The sequence below is a fragment of the Sebastes umbrosus genome, chromosome 4 (assembly GCF_015220745.1).
Source record: "Sebastes umbrosus isolate fSebUmb1 chromosome 4, fSebUmb1.pri, whole genome shotgun sequence".
In the NCBI taxonomy this organism is placed as follows: Eukaryota; Metazoa; Chordata; class Actinopteri; order Perciformes; family Sebastidae; genus Sebastes; species Sebastes umbrosus.
The window spans coordinates 6,372,375-6,390,285 of NC_051272.1; the positions used below are offsets into that span (position 1 = coordinate 6,372,375).

The following is a 17,911-nucleotide window of genomic DNA, read 5'->3' on the forward strand; positions in this document are numbered from 1 at the left end:
GAAATACTCTGTGGACACTGGACACAGTGAATGTCTCTCCACATTTTCCTCCATGGAACAGAGAGGGAAAATGTTTGACAATTTATATTTGAAGAGATTTATTTCAAAACAAAATAATCTTAAGGATTATTTGTATTCATCTTTTGAAATGTTTTTATATGCTAATGATGAATTTGGTAATTACTAAGTATACTTTCATTTATGCGATTCTGCTACAAATGATTTCCATCAGGTCTTCTGTCCAGTAACGCAATCAATCTCGTTCTTTTGCTTTTCCGATGATTGGTGAATAGATTTTCGACCAGCTTCATCTTTCACATAGCGTTAGAGGCTTTCTGACCTGATATTCTGAACTAGGCTGACAGCACAGCCCGTTCTCATTCCCAGGGCGTCAAATACCAAAGCTTTGTCACGGCCATTGGCGTGTGATACCGCCGCACAAGGCACCCTTTAGCACCCTTTAGCACCAGTAAAATGAAATGCATCTGGCTTTCCATTAACTGCAATGTAAACCCATCCGTGGCAACAGTAAACGCGGTAAGAAAGTGCACCGGGAGTGACTATGGTGACGTTGTTTAAAGACCGAAAAGACACAGAGATGGGCTCAACAAACAAAAGGCTTTCATGGAGATTGCTGTTCATGTCCTTGGTGTAAAGTTTCACTTTCACGTTACAATCAGCTGTTCGTTCGTGTCCCGTGTTCACAACGTTCAGTTTCATTTTCACTTTACACATAGTTTTAAGCCCAACCATGTTGTTTCTTCCTAAACCTAACTATGGTGGTTTTGTTGCCTAAACCTGAAGTGACGCCGAGGGTAGTGACGAAGCGGCAGAGTGTGACAAGTTGGGATGAGAACGTGTTGGACAGCGACATCACCAAACTGATTACCACGGAATATCAATGAGCCGTTAACAAACCGGCTTGTTCCTCGCTCCTCGGCGCCATCTTCCTATGTGATCTAGTGCAATGTTGCTGTACCACTGACCTACTATGTGGTGTGTTTATACTCTGCAACGCCCAATCAAACAGTGTGGGTGGTGCTGTGATATCATTTTCTTCTGATCTAGAGTTCCTATTCTTTGCCTGGTCAGTGATGGGGACTGTTAAAGGGCGGGTCAAACAGATGACAATTGTTACGTAACTTTAATACATTTTGTATGTATTTTGAAAATTTTATTGAGAAATTGTTAATAAAATAACCAAATGCAATGTTTGTCAGTGGCTAATACAGATTAAACAGAATAATGACTAAAGTTTTTCTCATGACAACTGCAGTATATTTTCACCGTTGTAAATCACTCGGTTCAATACGAGTTAATTCAGTTGTACCGTGCCTGAATGCTGCCTCTGCTCATCCCCTCTGAGCGCCTTGTGGTTGTAAATACTTTCTAACGAGGTAAATACATAGAGCAAGCATGGTCGCACAATGACTTCTGTTTACCTGAGAGTTTAGTTGTGATGGCTGATTGATGTACACGCTGCTCTAACTCAACCAAAGCATCCGCCTTCTGCTCACCTCCCTTCATTGTTTCACTTGAGTCATGAAAAGGTCAGAGAAGACCTGCAGTCACAAGCGATAAGCGCTTTGAAATAGAGCAGCTACTTGTTGGCTCTGCTGGATGTCAACAGAGCCGCCTCTTACAGCGGAATCCATGTTAATGGGTCGGAATTTCAGAAAACAAAACTGCTTTTCTTGCTATTAAGGCTTTGACGAAAATGGGCTGGGTTTGGGGGGTAACTGGCGCTGCTATTGAACGTTTCTATTTTGGGCTAAAAGAGTCGGGACGGGGGGGAATCTCTGGGAGAAAACAGGGCAGCGTGTGTGTGTGTTCACATTCCACATGTCTGACCTATGACAGTGCCCTCTGTGTGCAGCGCTCTGCGATGATCTAATGAGCGTCCAGACAGACCAGAAGATTTAGGAGTCGTTCTCATACAAGGCCAATTCTCTTCTTTTTTTTTCATTTATTTATCCAGGGAGAGTAACTGAGCACACATGTTCTTTATAGTAATGACCTGCTGCTCAGTCACACCTGGGAGTTGCCTGGTACGACCGCAGACTTTTACTGATGAACTTCAGGGCTTGAAAGACGTGAGCATTTAGGAGGCAGGGGGGGGTCTAATGATAGACGCTATCAAGTTGCATTGTGGGAAGTGTAGGATCCAGCATTTTTTTTTAATACGACCTATTCAACAGAGTAAAAATCAGGATATTTTGTCCTCTGGTGCTTAGATTTTCTCTTGTGAGTTTCTCAACTTTATGGAAGTGCAACACAAAATTGCTGGAGTATCCCTTTACAGCCAATCAGACTGTTGTCAGGCTATTAAATAGGCATTATCAGTCGCTATAAGCCCCATAGATGTGGGTCAGTAGGGGCCTACTACACCCACTAGTACGTTTCATCATTTATTCACATGGTAGATCACCGAAAGAAGGTATAAAAGAACACAACAGATGAGGTTGGGTACGATGGATTGGACACAAAACACAGGGTTTTCAGCCAGGAGAGCAGAGTTTGCATCCCGTGTGAAACCAACAATGTGTAGTTTGGTTTTATTCGTAGTTATTTTAACGCAAAAACACAATGTTTTTCCCTAAACTTAACTGAGTTTTTGTTTAAACCTAAAGAAGCCTTTCTGTTTGTGTTCAAAAAGTGACGCTTCATTCAGTTTTACGTCTTAGAACTAGTTGCTTTTAAGTTTCACTTTCACTTTTACAATGTAGTAGGTGTAGTAGACCCCCAATGACCCACATCTATGGTGCTTATAGCGACTGAAAACGCCTGTTTAATAGCTTGATAACAGACGAATCGGGTGCCCTTTAAAGGATCATTTCGATTTATAACAACTTAGGTTGGTAGGTTTGACCATCATTTCACTTTGTTATGAAAGCAAGTGATTGAGAGGAACATCACAACAAAACGAAGACGTGATTTAGCTCTACAGTTTGTGGTTGCTAAAACAGAGAACCGCTCTGTTTTTCTATTTAAACCTTCAGTCTCCTTTTGCTTTCCTGCCCCTGTGTTTTCGTGTTGGGACTGTCCAGCAGACAAACAATTCCAAGGAAAGTCCTCAGATTTCTTTCTCTCCTCTCTGTTTTTTGTCTCGCCTTCTCTTTGGTATTTCCCACTTCCTCAGTTCTATCCAGCTGGGACGGCTGGAGATTTTACACCCAATTGGTCGAGTCGAAGGCCTTTGTCGGAGCCCTTCTCTCGCTCTACAAGTGGCAGAAGGGACCTGGGTTGTGAATGGCGCTTTGTGTACTGTTTTTCTAAGAGGGGGCCCACTCTCTCCCGCTCTCATCTGTCACAGGTCCCTCTCCGTCCACGCTCCACAATGCCTGATTGTTTCTGCCAAGTCGCCAGGTTCCAGGCCAGATCTGAACAACGCTTTCCTGCCAAATTCCGACCCCGGTTTTCGTTTTTCTTCCGCTCACAAAGGGATTCTAAGTTACTGTCCACGTTTTAGAAGGAGACCTAGCTATAGCTGTCCACCAGCAACAGTTTGTTTGTTGAATGTGCCTCTGAGCTAAAGGCTGTAAGAATGTCCAAAGGCAACAAAGGAGGGAAGGGAACTTAAACCAAAATGCTCAAAGAGAACAGTAAGTAACATTGCTGAGCATACCTTCATTCTGATTATTAATTACATAAGTTGTATAGCCTGTAGGCCTGTTATGCAACTGAGATGTTAACCCAACTCGTGGGATGATCTAACCAACCTGACTTCATGCTCATAAAAACAACCCTCTACAATGCATGACGACAAAAAATTAAAACTCTTCACTCAACAGTGCGTGCTCTGTTTAGTTTTCGAGCAGGCAATCTCACCAGTATCACTTTCCGAGAAATATTTTAGATAGGAGAACTGCTTTCAGGGGAAAGAGCTGATGTTTTTCTAGATGTCTGACAATATGAAAAGGCTTTTCGGACAGCCTCAAGGCAATGTGTGTGCAAAATGAATTTTCTTTTTCCAGCTATCGGTGTAACATTATCGTCATATTACTGTTTCCTGAGAGTGTTTCCACGTAGCCAAACTCATTCTATTGTTGGTCTCGTTGGGAGAAGGTTGCTCCTTCAGCTATAATCACTCAATTTCTTCCTGCGTCCCAGTAGGGAAGGACCTGATATTGACAGGCATAAGAGCTGCAGTTGGAGGAAAAGCCCACATCTCCTAAAAATGTTTTTAATTTAGACATTAAGACAAATAAATGCTTATGTTTTCATAATTTTTTTAGTGTAGTGTTATCCTACAAAAGGCTGTTTAAACTTCCCATCTGAATAGTTACAGTTTTTCTGCGAAAGCAGTCATGGCTGACATCCCAACACAGTATCTCTGTTTTTCTTCATGTCATGACAGAAGCAGCTGCAGGCTGTTGTCAACACATAAACGGGCTGGATATGACTTCTTCCTCTATTTCTTCTTCTTATTTCGTTGATTTATTGTTTGATATTGCACAGAACGCTGTAACCCATTATTATTATACCTGATGTTTGGCACTTTATTCTGGCACTGTGTGTGTTGTAGTGAATGGAGTTTCTTAAAGGGGACATATCATGCTCATTTCTAGGTTCATACTTGTACTAGAACATATTTACATGCTTTAATGTTCAGAAAACACGGAAAAAAGCCCAGTCTGCTCTGAAGGTAGTTCTCTAATGAGCCTGCATGTGACATAGGAAGTGGAGTTGAATCTGAATGGCTTGTTGAATCACATGTTTTCTGATCTAGGCAGCCAACAAAAAACCTGACCGGATTGTCTTATTTCACAGTTTGTGGGTTGGTAGGAACTCCAGATACCCAAATGTATGTGCACAGTCTCACTGCAGTTCGTGAAATAGTCATGCAATTTAAAACAAAGACACCAATTTCCCCTTTTTTCGTGACGTTCAGCACGATTTTTAAACAACATTTTTTCTGTGCGTTTTCCTACGAATGTTCATGTGTTCAATTTCAGCTCCAGTCTTTTCAAAATAAAACTACTTAGTTAGGTTTAGGTAAAGATCGACTTGGTTAGTTTTAGGCAACAAAACTACTTAGTTAGGTTTAGGAAAAGGTTGCGGTTTGAGTTTAAATAACACCAGAAGTGGCAAAACTTAAGTACGGAAGTTACGTGACAAATAAATCACCTTTGACTTCTAGTTTCACACGGGACACAAACACCAGTCTCCTGAGCATCTGCCCTGTCCTCCTCCCTATGCGGCGTTCGCTGCTGTTTATACTTCCCGGTTCACAATTACGTGGATTACATATGAATTGATTTTGTGCTGACCATCACGAAAAAAAATGTGAAATTCGCGTCAATGTACATGAATCAATACTTTAAATTGTGTGACTATTTCACAAACTGCTGTGCGACTGAGCTGAAATGTACGTGCACAAGCACTGAACTTTTTTTTTTTTTTTCATATGTCCCCTTTAAGTAGTTTTTCATGCACACTCTGGCATCAGTTCTGTTGCCCATCTGAAGTATAATCAAAGTCATGTTTAATAAGTCATGTTTATTTAACATTATGTATGTTACCAAATCATTATCATCAACCATCAAAAATGTGGGTGAACTACAGTATATGCCCAGAATTTTACAACTTTTGAAGGTAGTAAAAAATACATGAACATGCAGAGAAATTATTTTAAAATCATCTGTAATTTGGTTAAACAGTGCAAAAAAAAAGACAGACAATTTTAGCAGAAAATACATGTTTGCTGTATTGAAAACAAATCACCATTCATCCTAAATCTAACAAATCATGTGGCAAACAAACCTACAGTAGCTCCTAAACTCATTCCACAGCAATGAATCAGTAGAGGTTAACATTTGCCGTGTTAGTTAAACAATGGAGTCATCTAAACACTGGTAATGTGAATCTCTGCCTGATGATGAGCTCATGAAGTATACTGTTTTCCTGCCCCGACCAATCACAAAAGGCCTTGTGGCATGCTTACCAACAAAACCCCCGTACTGTTGCGTGATGATACCATATCAGTGGCAGCGAGTTATGGGGCTGGGCATTCCTGGCCATATGAGACACCAGTTCCAAGAAACTAAGTCTTAAGCGCCCCCTATAAACACAGCACCAGCAATATTGTCAGCTAAATATAGGCTCCCCTCCTCGGCCTTCTCCCTCCCCCCGGCTGGCTCCCCCATCGCTCTCTCATCGCTCTCTCATCGCTCCAGTGTGGATTGCAGGAGTTGATCGTGGATTAGTGATTTGCTGTTTGCTGGTTGTCTGGGGTCTTATAATCTCATGTACTCACACCGCTGCGTGAAACAACGGAGGTGTGGAGAAATTTAAACCACCGGCTAACAGCTGTCGCTATTCCAATCAGGCGAATCAGGCGATATGTGGAGCGTGGTACCGGTGGCAAGTTGTAAAAATAACTAAAACTTCACCTAAATGACTGTAACAATTTGTTATCATTCCCAAGACTAGCAGAGGGCTACTAGCTTTTGCAGTCTTAGTGGTGAATTATGAAGCTCTGTTTTACGTGAGCATCAAACTGTCATGGAAATATCTGGCGCTTAAGCTGCTAAATGTTGCACTTTCTTCTCCAGCTAGTCGTTAACTTTGTCTAACTGTCGTTTGGTGCTGGGCAGGTAGCGTACAGAGTGGTTGTAGAGCTTCTTAGCTAAAAACAGCTGCCTGCTGTGTCTGAAAATGACACTCATAAGAGTGAACCAAAAGGGATGTTGCTAAAAGATGCTAAAATGTTCCTGAGAGCCGAGAAGAACTTCAGTGATAATTATCTGTGGATTTGTCCTCACAACTTTTCACATACAAGTAGACATTTGATCCATTGTCAGACCCCTCGATGTCCCTTTTCGGTCGCAGTAAACACGTGCTTAATGTTGTGAATTAAACAAAAACACTTGCTTAAGTTTAGGCCACAAAACCACTTAGTTAGGTTTAGGAAAAAACAACATTGGCCTTAAAATTACTACATTTCTTACAGTTAAAAATGTGACTGAACATTGTGGTTGAAAGCTTTGTGTTTGTTGGATCCATCCACCTCCCCTCCCTTCCGCCCGGTGTGTCTCTTTCGCTCTTAAACTACATCACCGGCGCTCTCTCCCTGAGCGTTTACTGTTGCTGCAAATGGGTTTACATTGTAGTTAACGGAAAGCCCGGTGCGTCTCATATTGACGCTAAAGGCTGCGTATTGCGGCGGTATCGAATGCAGACGGCCGTGACAAAGCATCGGTATTTGACGCCCTGTGAATGAGATGATTTAGCTCGTGCTCTCATCTGGACCGACTTACAGTGAGGTAATGCTAGAATAAGCTTCAATTCCCTTATTATCATCTTTGGGAAGAGTGTAGCATGCAAAGGTCAGAATCACAGTAATCCAGAGAGCCTGAAAAGATGATGTTAGAGAGAGAGAGAGAGAGAAAACAAAATGTGATATGAATAAGAGAAAAGTAAAATCTGATTTAAGTATTGCAGTTGGTTTCCAAACTACAGCAGAAAGTGATGTACTGTAAGTTACGACGGCGTACTATTCATGGTTCTCCAGCATCTTCAGGTCAAAGTTGAGCGAGTCTCGGTTTTCATGCCGCGACACTATCCAGCCCTCCTCTGATTTAACCTACACAACGGAGTCAGTGGAAGCTGACACAAGTAGTAAAAGATGACATGCACAGAACGTCATGACCCTCAGAATCACTTTACCGTATAGTCAAACCCACATGGGAAGGAGCTCTTTCAGCGTTGCAGATATACATCCAGACCCACGCACGCACGCAATTCCTGCTTCATTCATGTTTTGTTACACATTTTCTCCATCTTTTAATCTCCTTCCTCTCGTTCTATCTCACACTGACACTTGGTGTTATCTTATCAGTCTCCCTGTGTAAATGATGTGTTTTCACCTTTTGCTGCCTCCACACACATGCACTCTATAGCCCGTGCTCTTTCAATTCAGACGTATGACCGAGGGTCAGATTTACGTGTAAGGGCACCCAGGAGGCTGCGTATTTCAGAGATGGACAGCCCGCTGTGATTTACTGAGCGCTAACACTGAAGTGGCAATCTGTTTTACTTCACAGAAGTTGTGTGTGTGTGTGACCGGTGTGCGAAGTGGAGGGAAAAATAATTCTGACGCGCTTTCTGCTGGAAGTTGCATTGTCACTTATCACTTTGTAATTTTGTGTAGGTGTGTTTGTCTCTGTGGAATTGTACGAGCGTGTGTGTGTGTATATTATTGCTTACAAAGACAAATTAGCCACATGAGGACAAGAAGATGTGGAAAAAATGTGGAAAGTGTGCCTGTATTTAGATTTAAAAATAAGAATTTGGGGCTGAGATTAGGCTGCAGGAGAGGAGGGTTAAGGGAATAAATGTGGTCAATGAAAGTCCTCATAAGTATAGAGCAACAAAGGGAAGTCATTACAGTAAATGATGTATTAGCCTAATGACTCTCCCAGCCGGAGGCTTACATTAGAAAAAAAGAGAGATTTTTTCCACTGAAGCGCAGTAGCACAGCGTCTGCTTTATTTTAACAGCTCTGAGGTGATGAGTGGCCTTGATGCTGCTTAATAGATTAATAGATTATCCCCATGCGCTTAATGTGCATGTGTGTGTGTGTGTGTGTGTGTGTGAGAGAGGAACATTCAGCATGAATGTATTGCAGTCTGTACGTTTCTCAGAATAAGCGATACAAGCCAAAAATATCATGTGTACTTTAAATTGCTGGTGTGTGAGTGAGCTGTAATTCCATCTTTACTGTCGTATTCATGTGTCTGCATTTTAAATAATGTTATGGCTCTGAATTAACTATTCAAATGCTTTGTTCAGACATATCCAATGTTTTTTTTTGTGGTTTCAATATGCAGTCAGCAGTGGACACATTTTTATTTATTTTTATTTGACATGCATAAAGTAGAGCATCCGGCATTTTTTGTTTTGTATGATATTGATTTACATGATCCCGGCTGCAGCGATGGAAACTGTTCAGTGTACATTACCATGGACCACAATTTATTAAGCCTCATATGGATATGATGCTTGTCGATCGTTTTTAAGATGAAAAAAAGTCAAAATCCTCTGATTCCAGCTTCTTAAATGTGAATATTTTCTGGTTTCTTTACTCCTCTATGACAGTAAACCGAATATCTTTGAGTTCTGGCCAAAACAAGACATTTGAGGACGTCATTTTGGGCTTTGGGAAACACAGATTTTTCACAATTTTTCTGACATTTTATAGACCAAATCGATTAATAAAGAAAATAATCAACAGATTAATCGACAATAAAAATAATCGTTAGTTGCAGCCCTAATGTTTGATATTTGAAGCATCTGAAATAATTGTAAAGTCCATCCATCTATTCAGTTATTAGAAGTGGCATGAGCACACTTTTTTTTTAAAATACAGGTATATGCAATTATTTGTAGAAAATTATCAGAAAATGTTCAATAATATAATAATAATAAATAAAAATGCACCAACGTACATTACGTTTCAGGGTACTTTTCTGAAATTATATCACTAAAAATACAATTAATAACAATATACTGAAACAGTAGAAACAACACACATTTGATAAATACACCTAAGCAAATTAAGAAGGATACCTAATATAAATATAGGAAACAATTAATAAGTACTTAAAGGTAAATATGCATATTTCCTTTAATAAGTGCAGAAAGTAAATGACAAAATATATGTTCACTGTAAAATGGTAGCTTATTTTTCACGCGGGGTGTTTGCGATGTTCTATAACAACCTCACCAATGTTCCCAGTAGGGTTTTGTTTACAGTCTCACTGGTGATCAATATCTTTCACTCTATTTTATGAGATCAGCAGCACAAGTTTAGACCATCAGCATGTCAGAGGTCACTGGAGCTCTCCTCTCCTCTCCTCTCCTTTCCTCTCCTCTCCTCTCCTCTCCTCTCCTCGTATTGGTAATGCACCAGTACAAACTGTGCCCGCAAAATTAAAACCACTTCCTCTTCTCCTTCCCAGAATGATGTCTTCCATGCGAGCAACGCCTCCCTTCCACCCACCGTCTGAGGAAGAGGAAGCGATGGGTCAGGACAACGCGACGTGGGCCGGCGACGAGCGAGAGGGCCCGAAGGAGACTCCATCTCCCTCTTCGCACGACCGACCCCACCCGGATGAGCTGCAGCCAATCAGGGAGAAGCTGACGGATGCTGAGTGGGAGAACATGGTGCCTGCTGCGATGGTGAGACGTGAATTACGCGCGGAGCTGAGAAATTGACCATATCTTATCTTGAGATATGTTGCCATAACTCAAATCTATAAAACAAACGTGGTTAGTGTGTGTACACAGTGGACACACTCTCACACACGGCTCATAAAACACTCATGAAATACATGCAGGGAGTACAGAGGGTGTGCATATTCTCATGCATAATGATGATTGTGCACAATTGACGTGAAAGCATGCATACACACACACACACACACACACACCAGTGGTCCTCTCTGGTCTGTGTGCTGCAGGCAGTGCTGTAGGCAGCCCAGTGAGGCTTCTCCTCCAGAGAGTTATAGCCCTTGGTTCTTCTCATCTCCACCGCCTGTTTTCATGTATATGTGTGTGTGTGTGTGTGTGTGAGAAAGAGTGTGTATGTATGCGTTGAGGTGTTGGTTACTTGGCTTCAGGTTCTGTTGGTCCCTAATGGACGAGGCGTGTTTGACTTCAGCCTCTGAGGAAAGTGGAAAGTTCTGAGAATAAAGTTTCCTTATGTTGTGGCAGAATACATTTCACATTTCCCAAACAAAAGTCCTATTCATACTTTATTAAAGGAATTTTCATTTTGGATTATCTGATTTTACTAAAACATAATTATTTTCTGTTGTTATCTGGAGATCATAACCATTCTCAGCGCATAATAAGAACTTTAAAGGCAATTAGATATTATAAAAGACTTGACTTTCAGTTCAAAGTGGCCTTAAGGCAAAACATTTTCCTGAATACTTGAAGCTTGTTAAGTTGTCACATAGTGTCTACACTTGTGAATGTGACTATTCTCCCCATGGGTAACCACAGGAGTCAGATAAGAACCAATAATAAAGAAGTGCTTTTAGAAGTTGCTTTTTTTTTTGTATATATCTAATGTGTTCTGAATTAGAAGAAGAAAAGGAGAAAATGTTGATTTTGGCTGTTGTTGAAAGAATGAAAAATGTTGGCTCCAAAAAAGTTAGCAAGAGGATGAAGCGGTAACACCACACAAAATATCATCAAATGAATAGCAATTATATGGAATATGGACAAGCTGAGGCAACCAAGTCTCACTCCCAACTCGTCAAATACCGTCGTATGGTCAATGTCCCTCGGCATCGGAAACTAACGCACAGAGTCATCCGTTAGTGGGCGGGCAGGGCGGGCAGGACGGGTCAAACAAACACAGAACTTTCAACCTGGAAACCGGCATTTGTATCCCCTGTGAAAAGAAAAAGTAACGTCATCTTATTTTGTCACGTCAGTCGTCGGTATAGTCAGTCCTGTGAGTCACGTGAGTTGCTAGTCAGTGAAGTCAACATCAACCACGATTGTTTCCTAACCCTAATGGTACGTGTCCACAGGGGCGTTTTTTATCGCAAGGGGACGTGACGCTTCCCAACATTGGACGCTTGGTATGCTGTCCCTAGAAACAAGGCACTCGGCTCCTGATTGGACGAACGCTTTCCCGCCGTTGGCTGCTGCTCCCAGCTTTCAAACCGGAACCAGTATGGAGGCTCGTTTGGAAACTTTCTTCTCTTATTTCACGTAAATAGTTCACTGAAATGTATTTCTGAAAACATTTGAGGCGAGAAATAATCCATGCAGTTGATGAATCTGTCTTTATTTTGGATCAACAACGTTTATTTCAAAAGATCCTTGGGAGTTTCCAGGGGCGGCGAGTTGCGTCGGACGCCCGTGATTTACATAAAGTAGACGAGCCCTCAACTTTATGCAAATGAGGAGCGGGCGTTGTGACGCCTAGTCTCTTGAATCGCGACGCCAAGCTACCAGAATGCATTGCGCGGCTGCTTACATAGACAATGAAAGGGGAGCGTGGAAATGACGGAGCCTGTGGACACGTACCATAACTTAGTGGTTGCCTGAAAGGATACTATACATGTAATGAGCATATATTGACACGCAGTCCCTGGTCTGTCCAAAAGTAACTCAAAAAGAGTTCCCCGTGCGTCGGTCTCCGTTGCCGAGGGATACCGACCAAGCGGCGGTATTTGACGAGTTGGGAGTCAGAATGTGTTGGCTGAGGATCGAAAACATCTATCCTGCTTCTCTTCTTCTTGCCACCAGCCTCCAACAGTGAGGGACAATTTATTTGTGGAACAAGTAGGATAATAAGTGAAGGACAATTTATTTATTTTTTATAGCTTTCTCCTAAAAGTGTCTTGCATTACAAAAGTCCTCAATGTTAAGAAAGTTTTATACACAACATCTTCAATTGTGTGTAACACACTTTTGAAAAGCTTTTGTAGGTTCATGATTTGACCCAAGCTTTTGATCCGTTTCGTCAAATATTTCATTTTTCACATTTGAGAATAATACCGTTGTATCTCAGGTGAGTGCCTTGCTCAAGGACAAGCTTCAGTCGTCGTCAGTCATGGACATGCATTGTCTGCTGCAGAGGCTGAACGTGTGACCTTTTGGTTTTTAATATGATCTGATCATCAGGCCTTCCTGCCTCCACCACTCTGCTTGTATAAGTCCTTGGCAGCATTATGAACGGATCTGAAAAAACACACCTGAACAATCCACGAGTGACACACTATCTCCTAATCCTTATTACAGAGGCATCTTCCGCTTAAAGACAAAGTGCACAACAGGGCCTCCGGGAGCCATTTCAAGGGCGTCTTAAGATCCCGCTGTTAGTTAAAGCCACTTGTCTTTGAAACATAAGCCTGCTAAAGTTCTCGGAGATCCCCCCACTCTGTAAGGGGAGGAGAAAGCGTCCAAGAATAGCCCCGGTGTTAGAACACCTGTGCTAAAGTGTCTGTTGTGTGGGACAATGTGGTCGTCTTGAAGGGCTTATCTTCTCGGTAAATATAGACTCCTTGTGCCTCTCACTTAACTCATAACCCAGCAGAGCAAAACAGCAGAGGGACAAGGAACACTCTGGTCATGTAGCAGGAAATAGAAAGGCCCATCAATTTAGTTAGTTAGTAAGTTAGCACTACCTCAGACAACGGTCTGTAAATGTAGAGCCAGAGCCGAGCTGGTGATAACTATGCCAACATGAAGGTTTTTTGTTGATTTGTGGGACTTTGTGCACGTTCAAACTTTGGTAGACTGTGATTCCATAATTATTCCAGGATCATATGACAACAAATACAATATCAGTTCTAATTACAGCTGTGTAATGTTTTGAGTTTAAGAATGACAGAAGTCCAGGCTGTCAGGAATTAAGAAAAACAACATTTACAGAACATAAGATGAATCTACGAATCAGCGTTTTCATTTTAACTAATTTCGAGGGTCTGAAAAGTTAAGTCAAATGCCGAAGTGCATTAAACTTGCATTCTTTCTAACAGCCAGCAGGGGGCGACTCCTCTGGTTGCAAAAAGAAGTCTGATTGTATAGAAGTCTCTGAGAAAATGAGCCTACTTCTCTCTTGATTTATTACCTCAGTAAACATTGTAAACATGAGTTTATGGTCTCAGTCGCTAGTTTCAAGTCTTCTTCAATACAGCATGATGTTCATTTAGTAAATTATGGTGCCATTTAGAGTCAACTAGACCATAAAGCAGGGGATGCTTTAGGGCGGGGCTATCTTGTGATTGACAGGTAGCTACCACGGTGTTGTCCGGTCTGGGAGTTGTCCGTGTTTTTCATCTTAGAACTTTAACCCTTTCACAGTGTGTTTTTCATGAAAGTTAATTGTAATATTTTAGTTGCTTAAAAATGTCTTATTCAGCGTTCGGTTGTACTGAGTTTCACCCTCTCGTGTCACTTCTGGTTGCAAAAAAACAAGATGGTGACAACCATAAACCCAGGGTGGCGACGGGCAAAATGTAGAAATTGAGGTTTCAAGACCGCAGGCCACAAACCAATGCGTGATGTCAGGGTGACTACGCCCACTTCTTATAAACAGTCTATGATTTGCTGAGATTCACAGTATTTCTGGTCACTTCTTACCTTTGTGATGGACCTTTTATACCTTTATTAGAGGGTTGACAGCAGAGAGATGACAGGAAACGCGGACCGAGATGGGGAATAACTTACAACAAAGGGGCCCCCCAACCTTCAACTGTAACTACAATAATAGAGTAGACCAGACTAATTTAAAGGAATATAATGGGGTGACATCGCATGGCTCCCAATGACGGATAGATCCGGTACATGATGTTCTTTCAGTAGCAAAATGCAATCCAAAAATGTACCTTTCCCCGTGTCACGCCAGCCAGCCCATGCCAGGTAAAGCACTGCTAAGCAAGTATTCCAAATAATAATGTAAGCATATACAGTCGGAGCTGAGCTGTGGGATGTATTTTTCTAAACCAAATAAAACATAAGTCAACGTATCAAACCTGCATCAGTGCCGATATATTCCACAAGTTGTAACCTTGGTTCTCTTGTTTGCTGTCTCTTCCCAGGACAATGAAAGCAGTAAAGGCTGCTCAGTCTACTCCTACCGGACTAACTCTACCTCTCCACCCAAGCCAGAGGAGTGTTCCAGGGACCGCGGGGAGCCAATGATCGGCCTCGCCTTTGGGACGCCGGAGCGCCGCAAAGGAAGCCTGGCAGACGTGGTGGACACACTGAAACAGAAGAAACTCGTGGAGCTGACCAAGACAGAACAAGACGGTAGGCCAAAGTCTTCAGCTTAATGCGTGTGCACGTGCATTCGTATTGTTTTAACTGTAATGGCTCCAAGGAAAGTGGACTTAACATTCACACATGTATAACAGCTCAGACCTGGACGCTGCAAAGCACGGCCACTCTTCCACTTAGGAACTGAAGTATTTGTTGTTATGTGAACATCTTGTAACTCCAAAGTATTAACTTAACAAGATCTAAGAAAAACAGGCTTTTGTTTTGGTTGAAATTCAGTGCATTTTTGTCATTCTCTAAACGGCTTGGCGAGAATACACGGTATGAGATATAAGATATCATATGAACCATTGGGTGAGGATGTTGAAATAGGACATACAAGGTTCTCACTGGATAGCAATAGTTTGAGGCTAAATGCTTTATTCAAAGGTGACTTGATGCGGAATAAAAGAGTGATGTGACTGTGATCAATCATGTTAGCCATCTGGATCGCCCTTACTGGAACAGGATATACCTTTAATTGAAAAGCCCATTTCTGCATATTCACTTTTACATTTTAAGCAGAGTAAATTACTGTTTAATAGTTCAATAAAAGAGCAACAACCAGTAGTCATGTACGTTTCAGAATGATCGATTCTTCAGTTTTTTGTAATTGTGGACAAAGATCTTTTTGTCCTGTTGTACTGCTAAAATAACTAGCGCAGCAGTTTGGAAATACACACCTAAGTGTTACAGCTGAAATCTATTATTGAGCTGATGTTGGAACTACAACAAAGATGGCACCAGGACAGTGCTTGTAATATCATCTCATGTTGTTGTGTGATTCATTGATACATCCTCAACCTACCAACATCTTTGATTGAAGTGATATGTAATTTTGCATACAACAGGTCTGGTTTGAACTGACTTTATTTGCATCATCAGCCAGAAAGCTAAAGCATTCTGACTGAATAAGAAATAATGGTATTAATTGTAACTGTTTGTCACATTGTTGATTTTCAACAGTGACAGTGTTGCTGTGGACATAAAGGGACTGAAGGGCTTTTTAAAAGTGTCAGTTCACAGTTTAATCCCTCACGTTTGATAGGCAGGAAGCTGTTGTCACTGATTTACCCTTCACTCACACATAAAGCGAGAGCGGCCTTACCTGTACTTTGTTTTCCCTTTCTGAACACATCCTCTCCAGAGGATCTTTGAACATCTAAAATTACAACTGACGGATCCTTTTGCTCGTTAGATCACAATATCAATCAGTGAAAACACAGGTTTCCCTTTCTCCTCTGATCTGCACCACTAACACAGGAAAGCGCTGCAGTCTCCCAGCATGCCTCAACTCGCCCCTTCTCACCCCACAGCAAGCCAGATCTAACACCCCTCTTTACTGTTATATGTGCACATAGTAATCATGATGATATCAGAGGAGTGCTTTATCTCTCTCATTTAAAGGTTTTACTTTGTTAAGTGGGCCAGAATGGGACAGCCGCAGGCGGAATACACAGTGTCTTTAGTTGAAAGACCGGTAGCGTTGCCTCTTATCTACTGTACGGAAACGGGTTTGAAAGGAGAAACTTGTGTGTGTGTGTGTTCAAAAGTGTTGTGACATCTTCCTGTCAAATCAAAGGGGACATGAGTGGAAGGAAATGCTGAGGGACAACTTAAAGTGTGTGTCTTCTTCTCATTTTGTTTTCCATCACATGTAGGCTATGGGTTTCCCGTCAAACTACTAACCGGACTGAATCTGCTTCTTTTCAATCTTACGGCCGGTTACCGCACACAGATGTTCCTGTTTGCTGCAGTTTGTTCTAAAATAATCCATCACAGTTAACATGAACAAAAACGTAATATATTTTTCTTAAGGTTTTTCATTTTTTTTTGTTATTTAATTGCAAATGTTTTCAGGTCTCTTATTGAACCGGGGAATATTTTATGCTTTTTAATTGGATGAGCAAAAGCAATGCACACTGTACATGTCATATTCTACACAAAGATGGTCGACAACATGTTTCCTATTCTCAGCATCCTTTGAGATCATGTGATTCTTGGCTTATTTTAGACTACATGTTTGTTATTAACACAGTATTCATTAAAACATTGTAATCAGAATTGGAAGTGGTTTTGGTCATAAATAGCACACAAAGAGACTATTTATTAAATATTCACTGTGTGGCAAAAATTAAGGATGAGCATGAAGTTCAATATGAGGTTCCATTATTGATGATTTTAGGTCACAAAAAAACATAAAAAAACTAAAATATAACTGTAAACACGATAATAAAACATACAAATAATTTGAAAAAACACTTTCTATGACACCCATGTCTATAATGCATTATAAACATACTTATAATGTTTTATCCTATCTGCTTATACCACTGTATGATTACAGTTTTGAGCACTCATAAAGAAAAAGCATTATGAACACAATGCTTTATAACAATAATCATGAGACATTATAAAGCATTTTATAATGACTTATATGGTCAAGTATCATAATACTTCAGAATTTCTGGTCACTGATTTTTTTTTCATAGTGTATTATAATTCCCATAGTTGTAATACATTTTATTTATTTATTTTATAATGCATTATAATCACTGTTATAATGCATTGTAATGTGATTATAAGTTACTCTAAGTGGTCATTATTTGCTTTAAGTAAAGTAAAAAAAATATTAAATCTATGCAAGAACAACATACAAACAATGACCAGAGTAACTTATAATCACATTATAATGCATGATTAAAAGATTATAATGTATTACAACTATGGAAATTATAATACACACAAAAAGTCACTTATTAAGTATTATAATAATACAATTCTTATTGTGTTATGATTATTGTTATAAAGCATTATTAAGATTTATGAGTGCTTATACTGTACTGTGCTATAGTAGTAGTAGTGCTATAAGCAGATAACGCATTATAAGTATGTCATGGGCGTCATAGAAAGTGTTACCAAAAAATGCATTCACTTTTCATTGGAGTCTTTGCCGTCTAGTGTCTGAAAAGAAACGCTCTGGTTATGCTTAAAGACAAACAGGTCAGCAGTGGATTTCACATCAGCGGCACGACGGTTCTGTTGTAAATACATACTGAAAATATTTCATCCATTGATGCCCCCAAAATGACTCAGATTCCCGGCACATGTTTCCTCTTCTTTGGGG

General features: G+C 40.7%; 1 protein-coding gene across 5 annotated transcripts in view; it reads left to right on the forward strand.

The window, feature by feature from the left end:
* The window catches only part of LOC119486432 (transcription factor SOX-6-like), a 131,693-nt gene that overhangs the window by 37,503 nt on the left and 76,279 nt on the right, over positions 1–17,911 (forward strand). For all 5 annotated transcript variants that reach the window (XM_037766534.1, XM_037766537.1, XM_037766535.1 and 2 more), the window contains 2 exons: positions 9,963–10,182; positions 14,568–14,778. In XM_037766534.1, the coding sequence (XP_037622462.1) occupies positions 9,963–10,182; positions 14,568–14,778 (431 nt within the window). The remainder of the gene's footprint in view (positions 1–9,962; positions 10,183–14,567; positions 14,779–17,911) is intronic.